We start from the raw sequence: 24,196 nt of genomic DNA on the forward strand, positions 1-24,196 counted from the left end.
TAATCTAACACAGATCTCCAGAGAACAACCCCCGACTCACCGTGGCTACACCCATACGAAGAAAATGAGCTTTGGGTACAAAACAAAAAAAGCAGGGAGGCACTGGAACCCCCCCTCCCCGTTCCTACAAGCCCACGCGGTTTCCACACGTCGCCAATTTAGTTTCTGACGCGTCTCGGGCCGCCACATACCTGGAATCGTCCTTTCCTCAAAATCCTGCTGGTCCATGACATGCAGCGCTTCTGTAGTCTGGGGATTGCTTTTGGGAACGGGACAGTCTGCACAGGGAACAGGGCATGGAAATGACGGTTATTATTCTCCTCTGATCTCTCCTCCATTATTACAAAGATATTTCCTAACCTACGCTAATTGTACTGACGTAGCCAAAGGATACGTTGCACAAAGACCAGTGCCAAAGACAGCTTTTTTCCCACTTTACCTCTCTGAGCCCCAGACTTTACTTACTCCCTTTTTTTGTAAAATGACTCATTTTTGTTAATTTACATGAAAAATACCGCCTTTTGCTTTCTCAGAGAACAACAATTTTCTTGTTGCTCCCAGAACTATAAGAAAAGGCTTTGTGATGCTGTTTTCCAGCAAACACCTGCGTAACCTGCTGTCTCTCTAGGGAAAGGTCCAGCGAGGAGGTAACAGCAAATGCAGCCGCTCTGGCATCTAGGGAGGGCGGCCGGGAAGCAGGCGAGCGGTATTTGTTTCCCAGGATTTGAACTATTCCAGACATTCTATCCAAAAGTTTGAAAAGTTGAACGTCCAGAAGTGGAAGGCCTCCAGTCGGTTACAGCCCTAAAACGCGTAATTCAGCCGTCGGTGCTGTGCGTTATGATTCAGTCCTAACTGCCTTTCTGATACATGGACTTGTTTTTCCCCCGCTAATCCCTCCTCGTGCATTGCACAGCACGTACTTTTTTAAGAGATCAGAGCTGCACAAAAAATAGAGGCAGCTGCCTGCAGACTCCAGCTCCCCTGCCGCAAAAACCAGAAGGTATGTAAAGAATAAAAAAACAAAGCGGAATTACATTGTCTCATTATTTCATGGCATCTCAAATTTGAAGGCGCAGGAGCCACCACAGACCGAGGTCAGGCTAAATCGGGTTTCTCAACCGAAGCTTCTTCGGAAGGAACTGAAGAGCGTTACAAAGCGTCTGCTGGAGTACGTGACAACGGGGGCTCCTGGGCTTCACAGCGCTTCTGTTCCTCCACTCGGAGGACAAGTAAAAGCCCTTTTGGCCCCTAATTATAGCAGGTGATTCTTCTATTAACCCAATGAATTACCTGAAAGCGGAGGAGCCAGCGAGCGCTCGCATCTTCACATTTAAAAAACCCAATGACTTCAGACTAACGTATAGCCGGGCACTTAAAACTAACCATAAGCCTTCTTCATTTTCTAGGGCATCATTCCTGTTCTTTAACCATTTCTGCACCAAAACAGTTCAATACTCCTTAGCGAGTCACAAACCCAACACACATCAGGATTCGGGGATGAGGAAAATACTCACAACTTAACTAGATCTAAGGAGGCCACAGGATTCATGATACCCCATGTCACTGCAGCTCTGAGCTAGTGTATTAAACATTTTCCTCTCCCCTTTGCTCCTTGTTTGGAGTGCCGGGGGCACGGTCAGAGATCCCAAACCCCTCTCCCACGGCAGACCCTTCCAGTCCCCGTTTTTGTACCCGTGTCACGCAGCCGAGGCATCGCCTGCACGTGCAGACCGAGTACCTGGCATCAGCAGAGTGCCTGGAGGCAGCAGTCGCGCAGGCGTTAGACAGCGACGGTCCTTCAGTCTTTAAAGAAAAGACTGCAGAGCTTATTGTCTCTCACAAAGATTCAGAAGTATCTAAAGATTAATTCACTAGAAATCAAGGGATTTGGGGAGTGGCTGTTAGACAAGAGCCAGGCCAGAAACAGCAGAGATCCGTTAGCCTTCAGCGAGAAAGGGAAAACTAACCTTTACCCAACGTGGTTAAAGATTCGTATTTCTCCTTTACCGCTTTCTTGTAAAGACCTTTCTGCCAGTCTTCCAAGTCCTTCCCCTTGCGCGCCGCGGCATTATCAAATGTCCCAGGGACCTAAAACACAGCGTTGGACGGTCAATGCCGGCGGCGGGTCGCACGTCCTGGAAAGCCAACTCTTTCTAGCAATGCCCACGTTAGGTATAACCAGCACTTTAAATATAATCTGTATAAAATTAAGGATTTTATGTAGGAATCTTCTACCGTTATTTCTGGACGTACTTCAGAATGAACAAAGTTACTTAAAAATTATGTGACTCGACTGAAACAATGACTTCTTACAACAACTGGGTCAAAAGTTAGAGTGGTAAAAGAAATCTGTGGTTGCCATCAATACCCAGCCCAATCGAGGAATTTGGCTCTTCCTCTCACTGAAAAACAGAAAATGCCCCAGAGCGTGCTTTAAATAAGCCCCGAGGCGGTGCCAGAGCCCGTCCGATCCGGCTGTGAGAGTTCTTCCCTCGTAATAAAAACACACACAAAAAAAATCTAAGCCCTATGAACACTAAGAGACAAACACCTGCATTTTCTGCAACCAATACACACACGCTGTGCCCGTACTTTGCGTCCGTACCCCACTTCTAGGCAGCACCATGTTTGCACGTGCCCGCCGTTGATTTGCCTTCTAACCTAACGCACGTCCCACAGGTTCAGGCGTTCTGCGCTCGCCCCACGTATAAACCCAATTGTGCAAATCCGCTGCCAAGAGAAACAATTAAGTCTCATTAATTTGTTGCTGGATGGGATCATAATCCAAATTAAACACACGGGGGGAAGGTTGAGGGGAAGTTAAGCCTTTGTCTCAGCCCCAAACACCCATGCCATGGGCACGGTGCCACCAACAAATCACCTCGGTGGCTCTAAAGGGAATTTTTCCGAGCGCAAGGGCTGTTGTGTGCAAGCGCAGGCCTACGGGGAGCCACGGAGCGGGACAGCATTTCCAACAAACGGCAGATTTTTCCCCCTAACGTTTAGGCACAAAATTGGCATTTGAGCACAAAGAGCACCAAGATGCCTTTAACTTCCCCAGTCACCTTTAACTTCCCAGTGCCACCTCCGCGATAGCAGGGAGAAAAACAGATCCCGCTGCGTTGCCAGCAACGTTTTACGGCCACGTAGCACGCTTCACCTCCTGCCGCCTCCCTGAGGTGCCTGACACGCAAATCTTCCGCTAACTTAAGGGAGCAAATACAACAGCAAACATCTTAATTACCCTCGAGTGCTCCGGATTCCGGATTCGTTTTCGAATTTTATTATTTATCCTGCCGCAGAAACTTCGGGGCGTGCCAACCAGCCAGTTTCCGTCTTCACCCAAAATGAATTTTTTGGGAACGGCTTCTTTCAGCAGCCGCCTGTATTTTCTGATTTTTAAGGGGTCAATTTCAAACGAACTGTCCTCAAAATGCTTTGAACACAGTCGCTGATGCTTGGAAGGGGTTCCCATGTCCCGGCCCATGTTGTGAATCCACTGCTTCAGGAGGGGTTGGTTTTTTAAAGGAAAACCATAGAAAGTCACGGCACTGTTCTTGTACACCCCGCTGGTGGCATTCTGGCAGTTCAGCGCCGAGCAATAAACCATTGTAAAACGAGAAACGGGAACAAATCAAAAAAATAATGTGCAGGAGGAGGGTTTAAAGAGTTCCTAATCAACTTTGGTATTAAATGGGCCTAAACTTCTCAAGAGAAAACCCCATGCTTTTGAAAGATGGAAAGAGCCGAGGTCACAAAGAAGCGAAACGCGGCGCTGAACTTTGCCGCGGAGACCTGGCGTTTGTCTCACCGCAGCCGACGTCTGTGGCACGTGGAGAGGAGAAGCCAGGTCCCCTTTCACAGCACGTGGCTTCCCCACTTCAAAGTGGCAGCGTACAGTCTGAAAGGCAAAACATAAAATCTTTAAAATCAGCATAACAGACCATCACTATGCAGACGAAAGGTTACAGTAACTCCTGCTCTGAGCACATCTACACACTCTTCGTTAATTTGCATATCCATGAGGAATCCTCCCACGTGCCACAAAGCTTATTATACAATTCTTCAGAGGGCAGTGACAAAAGAGCCAAATAACATTAAAAAAATGAATATTTAGGTTTATAGGTGGGGTCCGAACAAGGACTTCCCTGTCGTATCACTGCGTGCTGGAGAAGGCAAATCTCGGGGATGTCATAAGAGAATAAGGATAAGGATCTTTGGATAAGCTTACCGAAAAAGAGGAGAAAACCACGAAGGGGCGCTGCTAGAAAAGGACGACAATAGAAACTGCCAGGGCACGCACCCACAGAAAGAATCCGGGAGGAGAACGGCCCCTGCAGGGCAGGCGAGGGAAGCCTCTGGAAGCCACCACAGCCCAGACCCAAGGCCAGTGACCACCCCCACCATCGTGCTGCGCTCCTGGGAACCCATCCCGGTACCGGGAGCAGGAGGAGATCGGGGCACCCCATCGCTGCCCGTTTCCCGGCGGGGCAGGGGGAGGCCGGCGTTTCCCCCAGAAGCGACCCCCCAGCTCCCGTGAGCCGAGGCTGGAGGAAAACCGGGGCACCCCTCGCTTCTCCCGAGGCACCGAGCGCAGCAGCCGCCCCGCCGTCCCCACCGCGCCCCACGGGGAAGCCCGCACCGGCTGCTCTGCTCCCCTCCCGGTGCGGCGGGGCAGCCCCGGGCCGGAGTCCGAGGGAGGGCGACCCCCGGGGATGGACAGGACGCGGACCATGGGCGCCGGTGACCGGCAAAATCCCCGGCTGCAGCGCGCGGGAGACACGAGACGCCCCGGCCCCGAGCCTCTCCCCGGCCCGGTTCCACAGGGCGGCCGTTCTCCCGGCCCGCCGGTGCCAGCCGCTGCCCGGGACCCCGCGCTCCCCCTTCCCTGCGGCACCGGCGGGAGGCCCGAGGCCCCAGGCCCCGCGGGCCCAGCCGGAGCCCCCCACCGCAGCCCCCGAACCGCTCACCCATCCCGCCGCGCCGCCATCTTCCTCCGGCGGCACCGCGCCCCGCCCCTCGCCTCGGCGCAGCAGCCAATCGGAGGGGGGGAACGGACCGCTTCCCCCTCGCCATTGGCCGGCCGATGCTCGCCCCTTCCCCCTACGAAAGCCAATCACCACGGGTTCGTGCGGCGCGGTCTCCACGAGGAGGGTCGGGCAGATACGTTCGTTCCCACTGCTCAAAACAGGAAGACAACGTGACGCTGATTGGAGGAGATAAGAGTGACCTCACGGGAAGGGAGGCGGGGATTACGCGCCAGCGCCTTTTCGTTATCATAGCAACGGCTGAGCGGAGCCTGGGCGGGAGAGCGGGGCCTGGCCTAGGCGGGGCGGGCCTAAGCGATGACTGAGCGGCAGCGCGGCGGGCCTAAGCGGGGCCTGGGCGGGAGAGTGGGGTCAGCCCTCGGCGGGGTCTGCGCGGGAGAGCGGGGCCGGGCCTACGCGGGGCCGGGCCTAGGTGGGGCCTGGGCGGGAGAGCAGGACCGGGCCTGAGCGGGACCAAGCCTAAGCGCGGCCTGGGCCAGACCCCAGCCTAGAGAGAAGCCCCCTTTCCCCATATCCGCTGTCTGTTATTTCCCCATCTTTCACAAATCCACAAGATTTGCCTCAAACCTGGGGGGTGACAGGCCCAGGGTTTCTCCTCTTGCTTCAACCTCACCATCTCTTCTCGCCCTCCCCTCCCGCTTCAGAACAACGCACGGCATTCCCCTAACCATTTTAATAAAAAAAAACCTGTGACATTTCCAGCCAACAAAAAAGCAGCCGAACAAAACTTGAGCAGAAATACGCACGTAAAAAGGCTGTTTAACAAAATCTGTCGCCAACTCTCTGAGAGCGAAGGAGCCCTGAACCAAAACGGGCGCGTGCCTGGTGCCCCCAGTGCTGCTGCTGGATGGCTTATTTTCCACGAGGCTCAGGGCCATCAACACCGAGGTGACGGATGATATATCCAGTCTTTTATTACTAAAAGGAATCAATCGTGCCCTTGCAATGTCACAACATGTCAAACTCCCAACAGCGCGTAAGAAACACCGAGAAAAAATAGTTTCTGAAGTGGAATGTTTAAGGACCTTCTATACGGTCCATTTTCAGAGGATTCGGGAAACCAAACAAACAGAACTGGAACAACGTGGTAAAACAAGTGCAACAAAACTTTAAGGCTACGCAAAATTAAAATCGTATTCCCGGATGTTTTACAGCTCCAGGCGAGGACGCCAGAGTCAGGAGCCCTTTCTCAGGGCGCAGCAGCAAGGAGCCCCGTGATTTAACTGTGGGAACGAGCTGCCTCTCAGGCTCCACTCCCTGCTGGCTGGTTGCCACTTCCTGAAGAACCTTCTTTCAACCAGCCACAGGGTGAACACTTCCTTTCTTCAAGTGTTTCACACAAGCGGGCATTTTCCGACACCATTTCACTTGTTTAGTGGACAATTAGTAACTTTAACCCACGGGTTTTCAGCTCAGTCCCCAGTCTCCAGGCTTTTGGCAAGCCTAGGGGTAACTTTTCAGATATTCTCCAGCCTGAAGCGTTACAAATTGTTCTGTGCATCGATGCGACAACTCTCCCGTGTGGATTCGCAGCTAGCAGCAACTCTGAGCACTGCAGGCTTCCTATGTGGCTCCCCGACAGCTACAGGCACTGGGTGAAAGCCACGAAGCAGCTCCACAGAGCACTGCAACACCGGCTGCCGAAAACAACCCCCCAGCCTTCTCCCTTTGCCTGGGAGGGGGCTCAGAATGGCTGGTCGACAGCCTCCTGGTCCAGCCGGGGTCCAGCACAGAGCCCGGGGGATCCTGCCACAGCCCTGCCTCGGCAGGCTGTGAAACCCCCGGCTGGATGGGGTTTTCTATACGGAGTGCATTACAGACCCCCTGATCTCTGTGCAGGGCCAACCCGCCAACGTCAGGTGTGTTTCTTGCACGTGACTTTCCTGATGTTTCATGAAACTCCTCCTGAGCACAAACCGTTTCCTGCAGAGGGGGCACTGGAAGAGCCCCTCTCCTGAGTGCCGGCGCTGGTGGTTGAGAAGGTAATCCTTTCTCCTGTAGCTTTTGTCACACTCGGAGCACTTGTAGGGCCTCTCTCCCGTGTGAGTCATCTGGTGTCTAACGAGCCACGAATGGCAAACAAAGCTTTTCCCACAGTCACTGCAAATGTAGGACTTGCCCCTGCCCTGGCTCTGTGGCTGGCTTGCGGGGCTGCCCCTGGGCGCCGAGTGCTGCCGGCACCTGGCACAGGCCTCCGACCTCTCCTGCGGGTGATCCCAGCAGGGGCTGGCCAGCGGGATTTCTACTGGGAAATTCTCCTCGCTTTCCGCAGCGGGTGGCTGCTCTTCTCCGCCCAGGCCGTCGTGGTCTCCAAGCCTGGTTCCACCCGCAGGATTTTGTCCACGCTCGGCGCAGGCCACCAGCGGCGGCCCCTCGCAGGAGGCAGGGGCAGCCCCCTGCCCCGTGCCTTTTTCACCCGGAGCACAGGGCTGCGAGGGCAGCAGATGCAATGCCCTTTCGCTGAGACTCTTCTCACAGGTGGGGCCAGGAAACACCTCCCCTTCTCGGGCTCCCTGGGGAGTTGGAGGACGTTCCTGCTGGCCGGAGTTTCTCTCACATTTGCTGTACGTGCACAGTCTCTTCCCAGCACCATTTTCCTGAGAGCTAAAGAAATCTAAGTGCTCAGCAAACCCTCGGTCATAGCGAGTGTCACCCCCGAGGCCGTTCCCAGTGGTGTTTGTTTCCATTATTTCTGAATTCCACTGATTGTCCCATGTCACTCCGGGGCTAGGAGCCGTGGAAAACTTCTCTCCAGCTCTTCCTGCTACCTCCGAGTCACACACCGTGCTTTCAAAGCAATCTGCCAGAGGGTCCCTCTTGGCGTTTTCGTCGTGCACTGAAACAGAGAGATTTCAGAGTCTTTCAGTTAAGGAAGCCGCTTAAGAATATCCCTCCGTGTCTACAGCCACGTCACGCTAACAGAAAGACAAAGTAATTATGATGGGAGGCGTTAATACTGAGGGGAAGAGCAAGTACCAGCGCTCCACTGAAACAAAACTCCAGGAAAATAAAAGGTGTTTTTGCAATTATTATTTTAAAAATCTAGGTGAAAATTCACTTGCGCAATATTCCGTCTTCACCCTCTCATCCAGATGTCTGAAGCGCGAGGCCTAAGTTCCCTGACGGAGCGGACATGGTTGAGCTTCAGCACTCTCCGCTGCTCTCCGGACACTCCAGATGGCATCTGGAGAAGCGTGGGCCCATGCTCGGAGCAGCGCTGAGGGGAGAAGAAGGCTCTCCTACCCTATGAGGCATCCCCAGAGAGACGCACAGCTCTGGCTCGACGCAGGGGCATGCCCAGACTGAGAGCTGTCAGTCAGACCGCCTCTCTGCTTTCCTTGGAAAACACGACTCCTGAAAATCCAACGCAAAAAGGTACCTGGCGCCTTAGCTGCTTAGGCACAGCTCGCGATGTGCCATTGGGCAAAACTGTTCTGCTGACCTGCAAATTCCCTCTTTCTGCGATTACTGTTTCCTGCGACAAATATCCAGTGTTTCATTTTCCAGATTATTTTCACCAATGCTTCTCAGCCCAGCTCCCTAATGCCCTGTGTTTTTTCTGTCCCTCAAGACCCGTGACATTTCCAACACCTCATAGTTGCTACAGAAAGGCTCCACTGAGCATCACGAAGGACCACACGTCTCTCGGCAAAGCCAGGTAAGTCCACAGGCACCCGCACCGCACAAACACCCTGAGCTCTTATTTCCCTGCCTGCGTACCAGGACATCAGTGCACAAACATGTTACCACAGGCCAACCTCAAACGTGAATGTAAAAGGCACCGGTTGCTCTACAGCAGTTGTCTAAGCATGTCCTCTCACCCCAGTAACTCCAGGTTATGTGTCAGCACAGACTGGAAGGTCTGGAAGAGAATCGACTGGGGAGCCTACCCCGTGAGGTCTCTCAGAGCGGCTGGAACAGGTCTCCCTTGGGAAGGAGTTAGGCGGAGCTGATCCAGGGCAATATCCTGGATAACAATTGGAACACAGGAAGTTCCATCTCAATATGAGGACAAACCCCTTCCCTGTGCGGGTGCCAGAGCAGGGGCACAGGCTGCCCAGAGAGGCTGTGGGGTCCCTTCCCTGGAGACATTCACCCCCCGCCTGGACGCGGCCCTGTGCCCCTGCTCTGGGGGTGCCTGCTCAAGCAGGGGCTGGGACGGGGTGAGCTCCAGGGGTCCCTTCCAACCCCCGCCAGTCTGGGATCCTGTGATAACCTTTTTCTGCGGGACAAAATCATTCACAACAGCAGTTCCCAGCACACGGAGCATTCATCCCTCGATTTACTCTACAGTAACTTCATCACGTGCCCACAAATGTTTAAGGAGCTCAGTCGAAGTGAAGGAATTCCAGGCTATCAATTGATTTCTACACAAAACATTCCTCTGCATCCCCTCCTCAGTTCCCCACTTGAGGGCTATAAAGAGTGGTCCCAGGTTGTGGCCCAGGAGATTGTATTTAATTAATATCTGCACCCAAACTGCACACCCCTTCCCTGAGGTTAAGCCTCGATCCAAAAACAAATCCCCTTCTATTAACTCTGCCTCAAGCATGACCCATACTCCGAGTGTGCTCTGTGCAAGAACTCCTCCGACTGAACGTTAGCACGTACATCTCCAAAGCGCATGTCCTCAAATTGTTTTGCATTAAAGCTGCCTTCTCATCTGCTGCAGGATGGCTCTCCCGCTTGGGAGCGTGAAGTCAGGGTCTCCACGTTCACCAGTACCGGGTTTAGACACCGCCAAACCAGCTGAAGGTACAAACTGGATCCGTAAGGCCCGAGCACACCACTGTGCTTGCCTAAACAGAAACCCAAGACAGCACCTATGGGGGTTTTAGGCCGGCTGAAGGAGGAAGGAGCCTCCTCGGCTGACAGAATCTGAAATTTTTGTGAATAAATATGAACTAGCAGACTGGGGTTTGCTCCAGTTCTTCCACGGCTTACATTATAAGGTCATGACATTTAATATAGTACAAAAATGCTTTAAATTAAATTTACTGTCCCAGAAATCTCAGCTGAAATCCATTACTGACCCGTACCTGGATTTGTAGAGATTTCTTTCTCCAAGTGTTGTCGCTCAGGGCAGTGTGGCTCCTCCTCTTGTTTAATCCATGATAAAACGTCGGTTGCGTAAGTCTGAAATCCTGTTCATCGGGGAGAATTTACACAATTGAGAAACGCTGGAGAAAGAGGCACGATTCGGGAATTCGCAAAGATAAGGAGAGAGCCGACAGGTCCTCAGGGAATGCAGGGCATGAAGAGCACCTGAGGGGTAATTCCTGCGGCAGGAATTTTTGCCAGGGAACCCTCACCTGCGTCAGGGTCCCCTGGGAGGTCCTCGCCCTCTGCGCCTGGCAGCTCCCTGGCGTACGCCTCCTTGCCTTTCTCGGTCTGACTTGAAGCCTCAGGCTCATAAAACACTTGCTCTGCTCAAGGAGAAAATTTGAGACAAGCGTACCGTAAGAGCACAAGCTCAGAATTTCACGAGGGCTCTTGTCTTCCCCCAAGCCAACCCTAGATTTTACACAAGCTCCCATAAGCCCAGTTTCTTCACGAAACCTGACGGAAAGGTCTAAAAATCCCAGTCTGCTGCATACACTGGAAGCCAAGTGAAATCACAGTGGAGCTGACAGAGAGAGCTGCTACCCTTTGTAAAGAGTAAAGACAGCCAAGCTCCAAAGCAGAATAGTTTATCTGGAATGCAAAGAGGTGCCACCAACTGAGAAGGGAAGAAATGGGCCCCTGGCTGCGTGGCATCCCTGGGTACGACCTGCTACAGCAACGGCCCCCCAAGGCACCGGTGCGCTCGCTCGTGCACGCAGAAAAACCACAGAAGGGAAGGGAGGAGGGAAACGGCAACCTGAAGCCACTGGATATGCAGGAGAAGAGGCGCTGGGGCCCCTGCAAGAGAAGGCTGCGGGGGGACGTGGAGCTGAGGAGCTGCCGCAGCCGCTGCAGTTCCCCGTAGCCAGACCGGCATGCACAGTCCTGCCTCCACGCGATGGCACCGACCACAGACCTCATTCTGGCACTGATTTTTGCCTCCTCCAAGTTAACCCATTGGCCCCAAAATGCGACCAACGGCCCACTTTGCGCTAGATATTTGAACCAGCTTAGAGCTATCAACTTGAGGGAAGCAAAGAAAGGAATTTAAGGCAGAATGAAACATTTCCTATTCCACGCTGCATGGCCTGGGTGAAAACCAGCCACACAGCTCTGCAAACTCCAAAATGGCCGTGAGAAGGGAAAGGTGAAATACCAGCCCTTACCTGTCAGGACCGGTGGCAAGTCTGTTCAAAAGTTTTGAGCTTTTTATAAAAAGATTTGGAATACATGAGAAGAAGTGGGGGGGTGGGGGGGGGGGGGAAACAACAACAAACCCTTGCAAATTAATCACTCTTTTTCATTTTCCTTCCAAGGTACACAGTTACTCACCCAGGCAGGGTTCTTCAGGAGCTTCTCCAGCCTCCCTCTCCTGCTGATCTGCAGCACACAACTCTTCCTCTTGCTTAATATGGATTATGCCGTCTTCTGTTAATAGGAACCAATGTTATTTGAATTCCTTAAACAAAATTAATTCCAGTTGTTATCCCATCCCAGGCACAGCAGCTCTGTTCTAGCTCACATTCTAGAGACAACCTCATGTCAGTTCTAGTTCTCCCTGACCGAGGTCTCTCAAAGAGACCTAAAATATTTGTTGCAACATCCCCAGCAGATGTTTGAGCTTCAGAAAGACTTGAGAGTTTCGTGCAAGTGTAATGTGGCACCCATCAGCAAATGAAAACATGTTCTGCGCGGGCCGGGTAAGGAAAGCGCCACTGGAATTCTCGTTCCTGAGTTCTGCTTCTCTTTTGGCTTTGCCAATCCCTTTTGGGTCATTCTCGGTAAAACACACACCCCTTCCAACCCATCAGAAAAGCAGCAGTGAGAATTAGGAATGAAACTTACTGAAAAAAGGAGGGGAAAAAAAAACAAACAAAAGGAAAACCGGATGGGCTCATGCTCTGCGTGTTACCTTTACACCTCTAACACAATCGACGAATCAGAGGAATACTTTGCGCGCGTGTGAAAACAACCGCATCATGTATGTTTGTGCATGTGGAATAGGAAGTCCTCTTGACAGCCGGCCTTCTGGAAAACGGAGCGTCACCCCGCTTTGGCTGGCGACGCCGGCACGGCCTAAGGGCCAGGGGACTGCGGGTTCGACACGGGCAACTGCGGGCAGCAACCCGGAGAGGGGAGAAAGGTGGCTTGATGTACGGGGATGAGGGGCCCGCCAGCCAAGTTTAGAAGACCACGCTCAACGCGGCAAGCGCTGTGGGGAGAGGCTGATGTCCCCACGACAGCCCAGCTGCCGGGTTTTTTGGTGGTCCGCGTCCCGATAGCCCGGTCACCCTGAAGCCACTCACCGGTGCCGGTCTCCGCAGGATCGCCTCTCCAGTCCCCGTCTTCGCAGCTCCGAGCAAACGGCTGGTTCACATCTTCCACCCGGGCCTGGGCGTCGCGCCCGGGAGCGTCCGGCTCTGCGGGAGGCGCGAGGTGAGGTGCGGCCGCGTCCGGCTTTGCGGGGGGGACGACGGGGACCCGCCGCCCGCTTGCCCCCGGCCTCGCGCCCGCCGTCGCCACACGCTCGCCTCGAGGTGGAAGGCGACGCCGGGCCCTTACCGAGGGAGAGCAGCATGCGGTAGTTGCTCCTCATGACGGCGCGGTGCAGGGCCCGCTGCCAGCCCCGCAGCGCCCGCCACTCCCGCTCGCTGAAGTGCACCCACACGTCGTCCAGGTTCACCGGCACCGCCGGGGCCCGCCGCCCCGCCGCCTCCCGCCCGCCGGCCGCCCCGCGCCTCGCCGCCATCCGCGGGGCCCCGCCGCCGCTCTCCAGCCTCCGCTCCAGCGCCTGGAGGCGGCCGCGCAGAGCCAGCGCGGCCCGCAGCTGCCGCTCCGCCCGCGACAGGCGGGCCTCCAGGCGGAGCAGCCGCGCCGCCACCGCCTCCGCTCGCCCGACCCGCGCACCGGCCATGGCCCGCCGCCGCCGGCCCGCCCGCCGCCGATCCCGGCCCGCCGCCGCCGCCGGCCCCGCCGCCCCGCTCCGCGGCCGGCCCCGCACCGCCCCCTGCCGCCGCCCCGCGCCGCGCACGGCGGCGCCCCCCCCGCGGGAGGGCTCGGGGCGGCCGCGCGGGCCGGGGAGGGGCCGGGGGGCGGCGGTCCTCGGAGCTAGGGGGGATTGGGGGTCCTCTCGGAGCCGGGAGGGATCGGGGGTCATCTCAGAGCCAGGAGGGATCCAGGGTCACCTTGGAGCCGGGAGGGATCGGGGGTCATCTCAGAGCCAGGAGGGATCCAGGGTCACCTTGGAGCCGGGAGGGATCGGGGGTCATCTCAGAGCCAGGAGGGATCCAGGGTCACCTTGGAGCCGGGAGGGATCGGGGGTCATCTCAGAGCCAGGAGGGATCCAGGGTCACCTTGGAGCCGGGAGGGATCGGGGGTCATCTCAGAGCCAGGAGGGATCGGGGGTCATCTCAGAGCTGGGAGGGATCCAGGAGGGATCAGGGGTCACCTCTGAGCTGGGAGGGATCCAGGGTCACCTTGGAGCCAGGAGGGATTGGGGGTCTTCTCAGAGCCAGGAGGGATCCAGGGTCACCTTGGAGCCAGGAGGGATCGGGGGTTTTCTCAGAGCCAGGAGGGACCAGGGTCCCTTCTGAGCCTGGAGGGATCAGGGATCCTCTGAGCTGAGCTGGGGGGCACTGGGATCCCCTCTGAGCCAGGGGGGTCAGGGGTCAGCTTGGAATCAGGAGGGACCAGGGATTGCCTCAGAGCCGGGAGGGACTGGGGACCCCTCTGAGCCATGAGGGATCCAGGGTCACCTTGTAGCCAGGAGGGACCAGGGTGCCTTCTGAGCCTGGAGGGATCAGGTGCACCTCGGAGCCAGCAGGGACTGGGGTCACCTTGGAGCCGGGTGGGACCAGGGTCCCTTCTGAGCCAGGAGACATCGGGGATCCTCTGAGCTGAGCCGGGCGGCACCAGGGTCCCCTCTGAGCTGGGGGGATCAGGGGTCAACTTAGAGCTGGGAGGGATCAGGTTCACCTCAGAGCGAGGAGGGGCTGGGGTGGCCGCGTGGGCCAGGGAGGTGCCAGGGGAGTGGGGGTCCTCGGAGTGGAGGGGACCGGGGATCCCCTGAGCCTGGAGGGATCAGTGTCCCCTCAGAGCCTGGAGGGACTCAGGGTCACCTCTGAGCTGGGGGGTACCAGGGTGACCTCGGAGGTGGGAGGGACCAGGGATCCTCTGAGCTGGAAGAGTTCGGGGTCCCCTCTGAGCCATGAGGTATCAGGGGTGACCTCTGAGCTGGGAGAGATCGGGGATCCTCTCAGAGCTGAGGGGGGGATCAGGGTCACCTCAGAGCCATGGGAGATTGGGGATCCTTGGAGCTGGGGTGACCAGGGTCACCTTGGAGCTGGGGGGGCCCAGGGAACCTCAAAGCCATGAGGGATCAGGGATCCTTTGAGCCAGGAGAGATTGGGGTCTCCACAGACCCATGAGGGATCAGGGATCCCCTCAGTCACATGAGGGAGTGGGGTCCCCTCTGAGCTGTGAGGGATTGGGGATCCTCTGAGCTGGGAGAGATCAGGGTCCCCTCAGAGCTGGGAGGAAGTGGGGTCCTGTCATGGTTTAGTCCCAGCTGGCAACTCAGCCCCACGCAGCCACTCGCTCGCTCCACCCCAGTGGGACGGGGGAGAGAATCAGAACGGTAAAAGTGAGGAAACTGGTGGGTTCAGATAAAGACAGTTTAACAGATAAAGCCAAGGCCGCGCGTGCAAGCCAAGCACGAGGAATCCCTTCCCTCCTCCCCAGGGGCAGGGGGTGCTCAGCCACCCCCAGGACAGCAGGGGTCCATCTCGCCTAACGGTGACTGGGGAAGGGAAACGCCATCCCTGCCAGCATCCCCCCCATCCTTGTTCTTACCCCAGTTAATACACTGAGCATGATGCCATACAGTGTGGGACATCCCTGGGGTCAGTTGGGGTCACTGTCCCGGCCATGCCCCCTCCCCTCTGGGATTCTTGTGCCCCTGGCAGAGCATGGGGAGCTGGAAAGTCCTTGACTAGCGGAAGCACTGCTCAGCAGCAGCTAAAACGTCTCCGCATTATGAACGCTGTTTTCAGCACAAATCCAAAACACAGCCCCATACTAGCTACTGTGAAGAAAACGAACTCTCTCCCAGCCAGAACCAGGACAGGTGCCCTCAGAACCAGGAGGGACTGGGATGCTTTCACAGCCACGAAGGATCGGGGTCCCCTCAGAGCTGGGAGGAACTGGGGATCCCCTCAGAGACATGAGGGAATGGGGTCCCCTCAGAGCCAGGAGAGATCAGGGATCCTCTAAGAGCAGTGATGGTCCAGCGTCTCCTCGGCGCTATGGGAGGTCAGGGTCCCCATGGGGCCATTGTCACGTTCCACTGTCGGCTTGAACAATTTGTCAGAGGTTAAACCTCCTTGCCTTCCAACCAACCTCAGGTAGTTCTGGGTGATTGGGAGCGGCTGAGCTTAACTCCTGATTAACTCCAGTGTGTTATCGTGACTAGGTTCCTTTTACAGTCTCGGAAGCAGAATTAAGACTCAGAATGGAGTCAAGTGCCAAGTCACTTTATTTGGCCAACAACAAGTACGCAAGAGAAAGAGAGAAAGAGGGAAAAGAGTGAGAAAGAGGAGGGGGAAGAGAGAGTTGTGATAGCCACCTCCACGATCTGCAGCATCCCAGAGGTCTGATGTATCTTCAAGTCCAGTGGGAGAATGTTCTTCTTTCTTCTTCTTCTTTCTTCTTCTTCCTTCTTTTCCTTTTGGCCTCCGCCGGTTTCGCCTTTTATAGCATTGCCTTATTTCATGGTCAATAAATTCTCTGAACTGTTTTGCGTACCCACGCCTCCCGTTCGGCAATGGGGATGCATGCCCAGTACCGTCACTAGAGGGTCTGAGTCCCCCATATGTGGTCAGACAACCCTGGGCCCGGGTGCATGTGCAAAGGACTGGGGCTACGTGCTCTGAGGCCACAGGATGCATATGTGTTCCTGGCCGGTAGAATTTACTCAGTTGCCATGGTGATGAGGTTTTGGTGGTCACACTGTCCTGGTTGCCGTGGTCATGAGGTTTTGGTGGTCACATTGTCCTTGTTGCCATGGTGATGAGGTTTTGGTGGTGAAACTCCTGCTCGGTTGCCGTGGTGGTTAAACTGCCCTGCCAACAATGTTGAGACAAGTTTCTAGTCCCTTATGGCCATGAGGGATCAGTAGCCCCTCAGAGCCATGAGGCACCAGGGTCCCCTCAGGGCTGTGACAGTCCAGTGTCTCCCCAGAGCCATGGGAGCTCAGGGTCCCCATGGAGCCGTGAGGGATCAGTATCCCCTCAGATCCATGAGGCACTGGGGTCCTCTCAGAGCCATGAGGTGTGCGGGTCCCCCGAGGGCTGTGATGGTCCAGCGTCTCTTCAGAACTCTGGGGGCTCAGGATCCCCTCAGAGCCACGAGGAAGAAATTCCCCACGTAGCCTGAGGGAACAGGATGCTCAGAGCCATGAGGGTGCAGGGTCCCCTCAGAGCCATGAGGATTTTGTGTCCTCTCGGAGCCGTGGGGACTCGGGGTCTCCTCAGAGCCATGATGGTGCAGGATTCCCTCCGAGCCTGAGTCCTGTCCTGGCCCACCACGCCAGGGTGCAGCGCAGGGGCTCTGTGGTTCATCTCAGCATGGCTCCATGTGCCGCCGCGGCCCCGTGACGGGGTGGTGAGGCAGTCCCGTGTCGCAGTCCAGCCCGGGGCTGTGTTTGCAGGATGCCGCCTGCACGGCCTCGCTCCTGCTCTGCCAACTCGCTGAGGGGGATTGCCCTGGGGAGGCAGCCCTCCCAGTGGCCCCATCTACAGTTGCGGCAGCCCCTCAGCTCTCCTGATGTGCGCAAGTGTCAGGAGAAGCTCGTGTCTCAGGGACGAGCCCAAAGCTGAAGCGGTTGGAAGCCTTTACTGGATCTTGTGCGCAGGGCACACCCACCACAGGGGAATTCAGCAAATTCAGGTCTTCCAGAAGCATCCGGGATCTCCACTGCAGGTCACCCCATTGAGGCACCTTCAGTTAGGCTGGGTGACACCCCCAGGCCTCCCCCGATGAATGACAGTCTACTTGGGATCATTGCCTCACCTTGTCTCCATAATCTGGTAAATTTGCTAAACTGTCTGGCCATCAGCTAAGCCAAACAGGACCTCCCTTACCACAGGACGTGGTAAAAACTGCAAAGCTGAAAGGCTCTTGCTAACATTACCTACAGGGCTGATGTGCAGATGTTTGCTACAGGTAGGTCTCAGGATGGTGCGGAGTCCTGTCAGCTCTTTGGAGCCTCCTCCCATAGCAGGAATCAGGTGTTTGACCCCCAGTACAACAATCTGCTCTTACCAGCCTTCCCTACGCCTTGCCTGGGTGTCCCGCCCCATGGCGATGAGGACCTGCTTCTGGGCCAGGAGAGGCTGGTGGGCTCATACTCCTCCCGGGGACATTCAAGCTGAGCCACCTCTCAGCTCAACTGCGCTGCGGGGCCGTGCTGAGAGTGGCTGGAGCAGAAGACTCCCCCTCCAGCGTTTGGAAAGGACCAGGCCCACCCCAGGAAGGGACAGAAAGAGGCTTAAGAACCTGATAACAGCGCGAGGTGACACCTAGCGTGACGTGCGCGTGGTTCTCGTCCTCTTGGTGAGGGACAGACCAGTGGGGAGAGCTGGGCTGCCGGAGGATGGTGGGGCTTCTCGGTACTTACACGTAATCATCTTGTCTTGCACTGAATCTCACGTAAGGAGCTGGGTGCGGGCGAGCCAGCGTACCTCTCTGAAACGCAGCGTTCCATGGGAGGCAAAGAATTCCTACCTCTACGTGGTAAGACAGAGAGGCTTTTATAAACAAAAATCTGAAGCCATAATGCAATAAAAACCTTGGGGTTGCTCTAACAACAGCAAGTACTTACAAAATGAACAAACAAAAGCTTCAGCTGCTTTTTAAGCAAAATAGTTTGCATTTGCCAGAACTCAAGAATCCAATAAGACGTTGCTGTCCTGGGCGCACCGGGGTCAGGTTTTTCTTTTTCTCTGTTTTCTGCATGCGTCTTGGCCTTCTTTTGTGAAGAGTAGCTCAGGCTGGACACGTGGCTTTGCAGCGGACGCTCTGTCCCGCTCCAGCCTGAGCTATAGCGGCCCAAGTAACGGAGGGTCAGAGAAAAGTTGCGCACTTAAAAGCGCTATTTACGATGATAAAAGCTCAGCACTTGTTCATGGGTGGCGTGGAGGCTTCATGATGCATCTCAGGGTAGGTGCAGGAGACCTTGTGTTCCCCAAATCCTCCCTCCCTCCCTCCCTCCCTCCCCATCACCGCATCTACTCTTGCCTTCCCCTGCAGATTCCGCTCTTCCATGTAGGCATGAGTCTCTGCAAGAGGAGGATTTACCTTCTTTCTCCTGGCTTTGGAAGAGCAGCACTTTTTTTTTATCACTTGACATTTATTTTTGGATTCAGGGTTGAATTTTTGCAACTTAAGCAGCATTAATCTCAAGATAGCTCTGTGATTTGTTATAAATATACATATTTGCCTCTGAAATACAGGGGAGCGGGGCTAGAATAGGGAAACTATGAGTCACCGTGCAAAATACTGCTTCATCCGCGTTATCAAAGGCAGCATCAAGAAGCCATGAATAGGAGCACACTAGGATGCTCAGAGAGCAGTAAACATATGAAGTCTTCAAGTAAAATAGGAGAGCACTGCTTAGACGGCATAACCCTCCCCAGGTGACACTGCTAAAATGTCCATCTTTTCCCTACCCGAACCCCAATTCTTTCACGGCTGTGGCTGCAGACATCTCTCTGCAGCCCAGAAAAAGGCACCTGAAGTTATTTGTTTGTAGAATAACCAACAAGTGCTGCCAAAAGTGAGCCTAACTAAGATCCAGGATGTTCTGGTCACGGGGGACTCGGTGACAAGCGCCCCTCCGCTGCTTTATGCGGCGGCATCTTTATCCCAGAATACGTCCCGCTTTTCCTAGACTGAACTGAGCGCACTAAACTGACAGCGACTGCGACGCTGCGGTGGCCGAGCACTTTATGCTGGCAGCAGGATCGATGTGATCTCCCCGCAGGATGAGAATTGTACAGTGAGCTTATTTACATCCTATTTTTAGATGCTTTTACCATTCGGGCTCTGTTCGGACCTCAGCTACACACAGAAAAAACAATGTTCCTGCTCAGGTTTCACTGCAATATTAAAAATCCAGTGAAATCCACTCCATTCTTTTTCCAGTTCAAGGTACATTTTTGTCTCTCCATCAGTAAGGTAGGACACTACCAAGTGCCATTTACCAGCAGGTAAAACGATCTGAAAAAAAAAAAAAAAAAGCGCCCCAAAAAAGAAGCATTTAGAACTTCACAGCTTTAATCTGCTCAACTTTAATGTTGTTGTTGTTAAAAATCAAGTATATACTGCTGCAGATTTAACTGGCATTTTACAAACAGATAGAAACAAGTTCCCTGCCCTGAAGGCTCACAGTCTGAGTAATAAAAGTGTAAAACATATACAAGCAGTTTAACTGGAGTCAGTAGGAAACCGCTGGAGAACTGATTAACTTCCCTGCTCATCTGACAAGACCCAAATGGTGTGTCTGGGTATCAAACGACCCGTACCATGAACTGCCGAGAGACTCTCCTTCAGCATGTCAAACAGCGGAGATAAAATGGTTTGTGTTCACTGCGTGATGGTAGCAAGTGGCCACTGAACACCGAGAAGGGACAAAAACCGATACCTTCTGTCCTCACAGATTTCTTATTTGGGGGTGGGGGGAAAAAACCAAAACTAGGTGCACAGAAAGGGGCTCACCACACACAGAGCTCCTGGGGCACGTCGGGAGCGGTGAAATCAAAGACCTCAGCAGCACTAGGACGAGAAAAGGCGGCCGGCGGTTGGTCACCAGGCAAATGCGCACCTGCAGCGGTTGAAGACGCTTCGGCACGCGTGGCTCTGTGCCAGCTCCCACAGCGCTGGTTCAGGGCGGGTTCACACAGGCTCACCCCGATCTGCTCCGGGCAAGAATCAGATTAGCTTAAACGGCCCCAGAGATCTGATCTGGCCTCGCTGGCTGGGCGAAGCGGGCGCTGGAGCGCTCCCGTCTTACACTGCTGGCAGGGCAGGCGACAACCAACAGCAACGACCTGGTAAGAGACTTCACGCCTTGGCCAAAGGAGTTTCCAGAACATCTGGAACCTCCTTTCTGGATCCGGAACATCTGGAAGTAAAACATCTGCCGCAGCAGCCAGCTGGAGCCAGAGGAACACCTCTGTCTCCAAGGGGATACCCCAGCCACCTGCGCCCTCCCCTCAGCAGACACTTTGGGCCCAGGAAGCCACAGAGGGGTTTCTAAAGCCCGATGAGTGATGAGGAAAACGAGCAGCAGGTTTAAAACAGGTCAGGCAGCAACGCCAGCCCTGAAGTTGTGCTACGTATTTGTGCAATTTGCTGAACACATTTCAAGCGCTGAAAAATTTTTCGTAGCAGTCTGGGATATGATGAAAGCTGATCCCCAAGAACAAAAAATGTCCATACTCCAAGCTACCAGGAGAGGGGGATGAAGGCAATAATGAAATACAAAGAAAAGTGTTAACGTACGGGCAGCCAGCAGAAAGTTATCCCAAGGCTCGCTGTAGCCTGGGAGTACGGCGTGCCCCACCTCTGGCTTACCAGTGGTTTCTCCGTTAGGTTCCATGGGGGGTCTCGCAGAGGTACGAGAAGGGGTTTAGGCGATGCCTCCTCCTCTGGTTGTGCTCCGAGGTGACAGGCAACGGAGCAAACTCCCCGCAACGGCTGCAGTGCAAACGGAGTCTCCGTCGGCGCGTGTCCCAGCGCACGTCAGAGGGACTCCAAGCAGAACGTGGCCCCATCACCGTCATTTGCAGCAAACTAAATCTGATTTCAAGCTCTAGAGAAGGAACAGACCCTATCTTTTCCCGCTGCCTTCCTGAGCAGAAGCAGCAGGGAAAACATAATTTGCCCTGTGCCGAGGCACAGAGGGAGCTGGAACCGACTGGCCGGCCCTCCTTGGCGGAGGGGACATCTGCGCAGGCTGTCGGCGACGCCTTGCCCGCGCACACGTTTAGTTGCCAGGAGTCTTTCGCGAATGTGCAACTCAAAACTCGCCCGTGAAATTGAGGACAGCAGAACTTTGTCAAGGGGAGCAGCCGGGGAAACTCCAGGCGAAGAAGAGCTTCAAAAAAAACCCTCAGCATCGCCGGAACCTGTTCAAACAACCGACTCAAACTTGGAGAGGCCCAAACCACTTTTATTCCGGAGAGATTTTGAGGCAGACTGAGGTACTGTGGCATAACACCACGAAGAAAAGGTGCCAAGGTGGATCCTAATTCTACTTTACTTGAATCTTTGGGACAAATTGCCAGAGAGCCTTTGCCGCCGAGCAGCGGAGACTCTCTCCTCTCCTCCGTCAGGCTGCGTGAGCCTGCACAGCCTAGGAGCTGTGCACCGGTGCCTTCCTCGCACTCTGCATCACCGCGCAGTTCTTCTCGCGCAGGTGGATCTTCTCATGCTGGAGGAGATGCTGCTTCTGGGTGAAGCGCTTCAGGCACTCGTTGCATTGGTATGGCCTCTCCCCTGTGTGGATCCGCTGATGCCGGATCAGATTGGAGGGGTGGCTGAAGGTCTTCCCACAGTAGGAGCACCACAGGACCCCTCTGCTCCGGCCTGAGTGCATACGCTGGTGGATGATGAGCGTTTTCTTTTGGGAGAAGTACTCCTGACACTTGTCGCACTTGTAAGGCCTCTCCCACGGGTGCTCCCTCTGACTTGACTTGCAGCTGCTGTTGGCGTTGACGCTTTTCACGCACCTGGGATCGCTGTGTGCCTTCTCCGTGGCCGGGACGCTGGTGTGGGCTTTCGCATTCTGGTTCTGCTTGAAACTCCCGATGGCCACGAGGGTCCTCTCTTCCATGTGGGTCCACTGGGGCTGCTGATGGAGGAAGCCCTCCTCGTCCGCGGCGTGCTCAATGCTGTGCTGTGTGCCGTGGTCCTCCTGGTGAGTCGTCAGCACCTTCTTCAGGCAGAAGCCCTTCCTGCACGCAGTACACGAGTGAGGTCTCTTGTTGGGACTGTTTTGCCCATAGAACATGTCAACATTGCTTTCGCCAAGACCCTCTTCCCCCGGCGGGGATGGCACCAGCCTGCTCACGCTCTGGTTTCCCTGCTGCACAGGAGAGCCGTACTGACTATCGAAGGGCAGCGCCTCGCCTGGACCCTGGAAAACCAGCTCCTCTGACTCCCTGGATAAAGTGGCGGGGGGCTTTGAGCTTTGGGGGCATTCCTCAGAGTCCGGATGCTCTATTTTGAACATTATCACCTCATCTGCTGGAACTGTTAAGAACAACAAAGGAGACATTCATTGGTGTGAGACGCAAGAGGCTTCTGAAACCCTTCCCCACTCCTTCCCCGGAATCAAAGGAGCCTGCCTTACACAGGGAGCCTGAAAGGCAGCTGTGCTCCTTTGCAGAAAGGCCGAAAGACAGAATCCGAGTGAAAAGCAAGGGAATGCTTCCCTTTCAGCTGGCTGAGCAGCGCGCGTGAGAAGCCGTGAGGGAGAGGCAGAGGGAAGCGCTGCCTTCCAGGAGAGCAGAGTTCAGCAGTTTCCAAAACCATCTCCAGCCGCCTGCCTTCTCCTAAGCGCCAAGACCTCATGGACCTGGGGTGGCCCTTTGCTTCCCCGCCAGCCTGTCCACCTCCCTCCCCACACCAGTGACTCGGTATTTCTCACTCTTCAGAGAACACCCGCTCGCTCCCTGAGACCCACCGCCCCCCTACTCCCAGGCCGTGGCGACCCACCTGCGCAGCCCCCTTCTTGAAAGGGGATGCCCAAACGCCGGCTGGTTTGGACTCGAGACATGCCTGCTGCTGCTCAGGACTCCTATGTAATGAGGAAGGCTCCTCCGTAGTCCTCACTGAGGCAGTACAAGCACATTTCCTCTGAGGGTTCATCGCTTTCCATCTCTGAGCTAGGCGCCTGGGGTTTTCTAGTCACGCTTTACCCGTCCCAGACTTTCTCTCAACTCTCATTCCTACCCAAACATCTAATTTTGGTTGGTCGGGGTATGAATATCAGCCATTGGTGGAAAGTCAACCGAAAGTCAAGGATGCAAACTGCCAACACACAACCATTTTGAAAGCTGTCAACAGCGTGAGGGCAGAATCTAAAGAAGGATCGGTCTCCTGTCTGGAGAGCGTCATCCCCCAGCTCGCTGGTGCTGTGCAGCGACTGACAGCGGAGAGGTGACAACACGCAGAGGCTGCACGAGGGGCCGGAGAAAAAGCGTCTAAGATTTACTCACGGCAGGGCAAATACTGTCAAAAACCGAGCAAGACCCATGGACACCTCTGAGGTGTCGCAAGGAGAAAAAGGAGAAACCAGGACTGAGGGTGAGGAAGCGACTGGTGAGCTGGGGCCGGTCTGCTAACAGAGTAAATATTACATTGCTTTTGCGAATAACAGAGCCATCCCAGTGCCTTCCCTGGCCTCTTGGTAGCCGTTGAGGCACGGCTCCGGAGCACAGCTCCCTCTTCTGAGGATGCAGCCACTGAGCTGAAGAAATTCCAGAACAGCGGCAGATGGGCTCCGGAGAATGGGAGACAAGACCCGCAAGAGGGAGCGGAGCGTTCTGGGCTGGGTGCCGAGAAGCCCAGGGGCTGCAGGGAAGAGCCGAGCCCTGCACTGGCCACGGCCTTGCCCAACGCTGGGACGGCCCCCCCCGCAGCAGGATGGGAGCCGGACGTGACCATATTCCACCCGGGAATTCGCCCAAACACCTTCTAAGCCCGCTTTGCTTTCAGCCTTTGCTGTGCGTCTCTTGCTCCTTCCCCACCTGCCTCTCCTTAGTCCCCGCGTCTCGGCACAGGCTGTCCCACAGCGGGAACACCGGGGATTCCCAACATCTCTGGCAGCACAGCGCGCTGCGGGGTTGCCGGCAACTCACCCGCTCTGAGCTCGGTGAACTCGGCGTCCTCCGAGGGTCCCCGCTCCTCTGCACACAGCTCTTCCTCCTGCTTCACAGCGCCCACAAAGCTCGGCTCTGGCATGCCGTACTCTGTCGGTG

The 24,196-nt window shown here is 55.3% G+C and overlaps 1 protein-coding gene across 1 annotated transcript in view; it reads right to left on the reverse strand.

Annotated features, from left to right (window-relative positions):
• The window catches only part of LOC142053979 (uncharacterized), a 40,035-nt gene that overhangs the window by 13,551 nt on the left and 2,288 nt on the right, over positions 1 to 24,196 (reverse strand). Inside the window, 16 exon segments of the mRNA XM_075086185.1 lie at positions 192 to 278; positions 1,971 to 2,091; positions 3,248 to 3,637; positions 3,815 to 3,904; positions 6,857 to 7,887; positions 10,085 to 10,195; positions 10,364 to 10,477; positions 11,487 to 11,582; positions 12,461 to 12,574; positions 12,717 to 13,128; positions 13,910 to 14,082; positions 18,132 to 18,250; positions 19,929 to 20,125; positions 20,224 to 20,365; positions 21,569 to 22,466; positions 24,077 to 24,187. Of these exon segments, the coding sequence (XP_074942286.1) occupies positions 192 to 278; positions 1,971 to 2,091; positions 3,248 to 3,637; positions 3,815 to 3,904; positions 6,857 to 7,887; positions 10,085 to 10,195; positions 10,364 to 10,477; positions 11,487 to 11,582; positions 12,461 to 12,574; positions 12,717 to 13,128; positions 13,910 to 14,082; positions 18,132 to 18,250; positions 19,929 to 20,125; positions 20,224 to 20,365; positions 21,569 to 22,466; positions 24,077 to 24,187 (4,206 nt within the window).

This window comes from Phalacrocorax aristotelis, chromosome 2 (genome assembly GCF_949628215.1).
Source record: "Phalacrocorax aristotelis chromosome 2, bGulAri2.1, whole genome shotgun sequence".
NCBI lineage: Eukaryota > Metazoa > Chordata > Aves > Suliformes > Phalacrocoracidae > Phalacrocorax > Phalacrocorax aristotelis.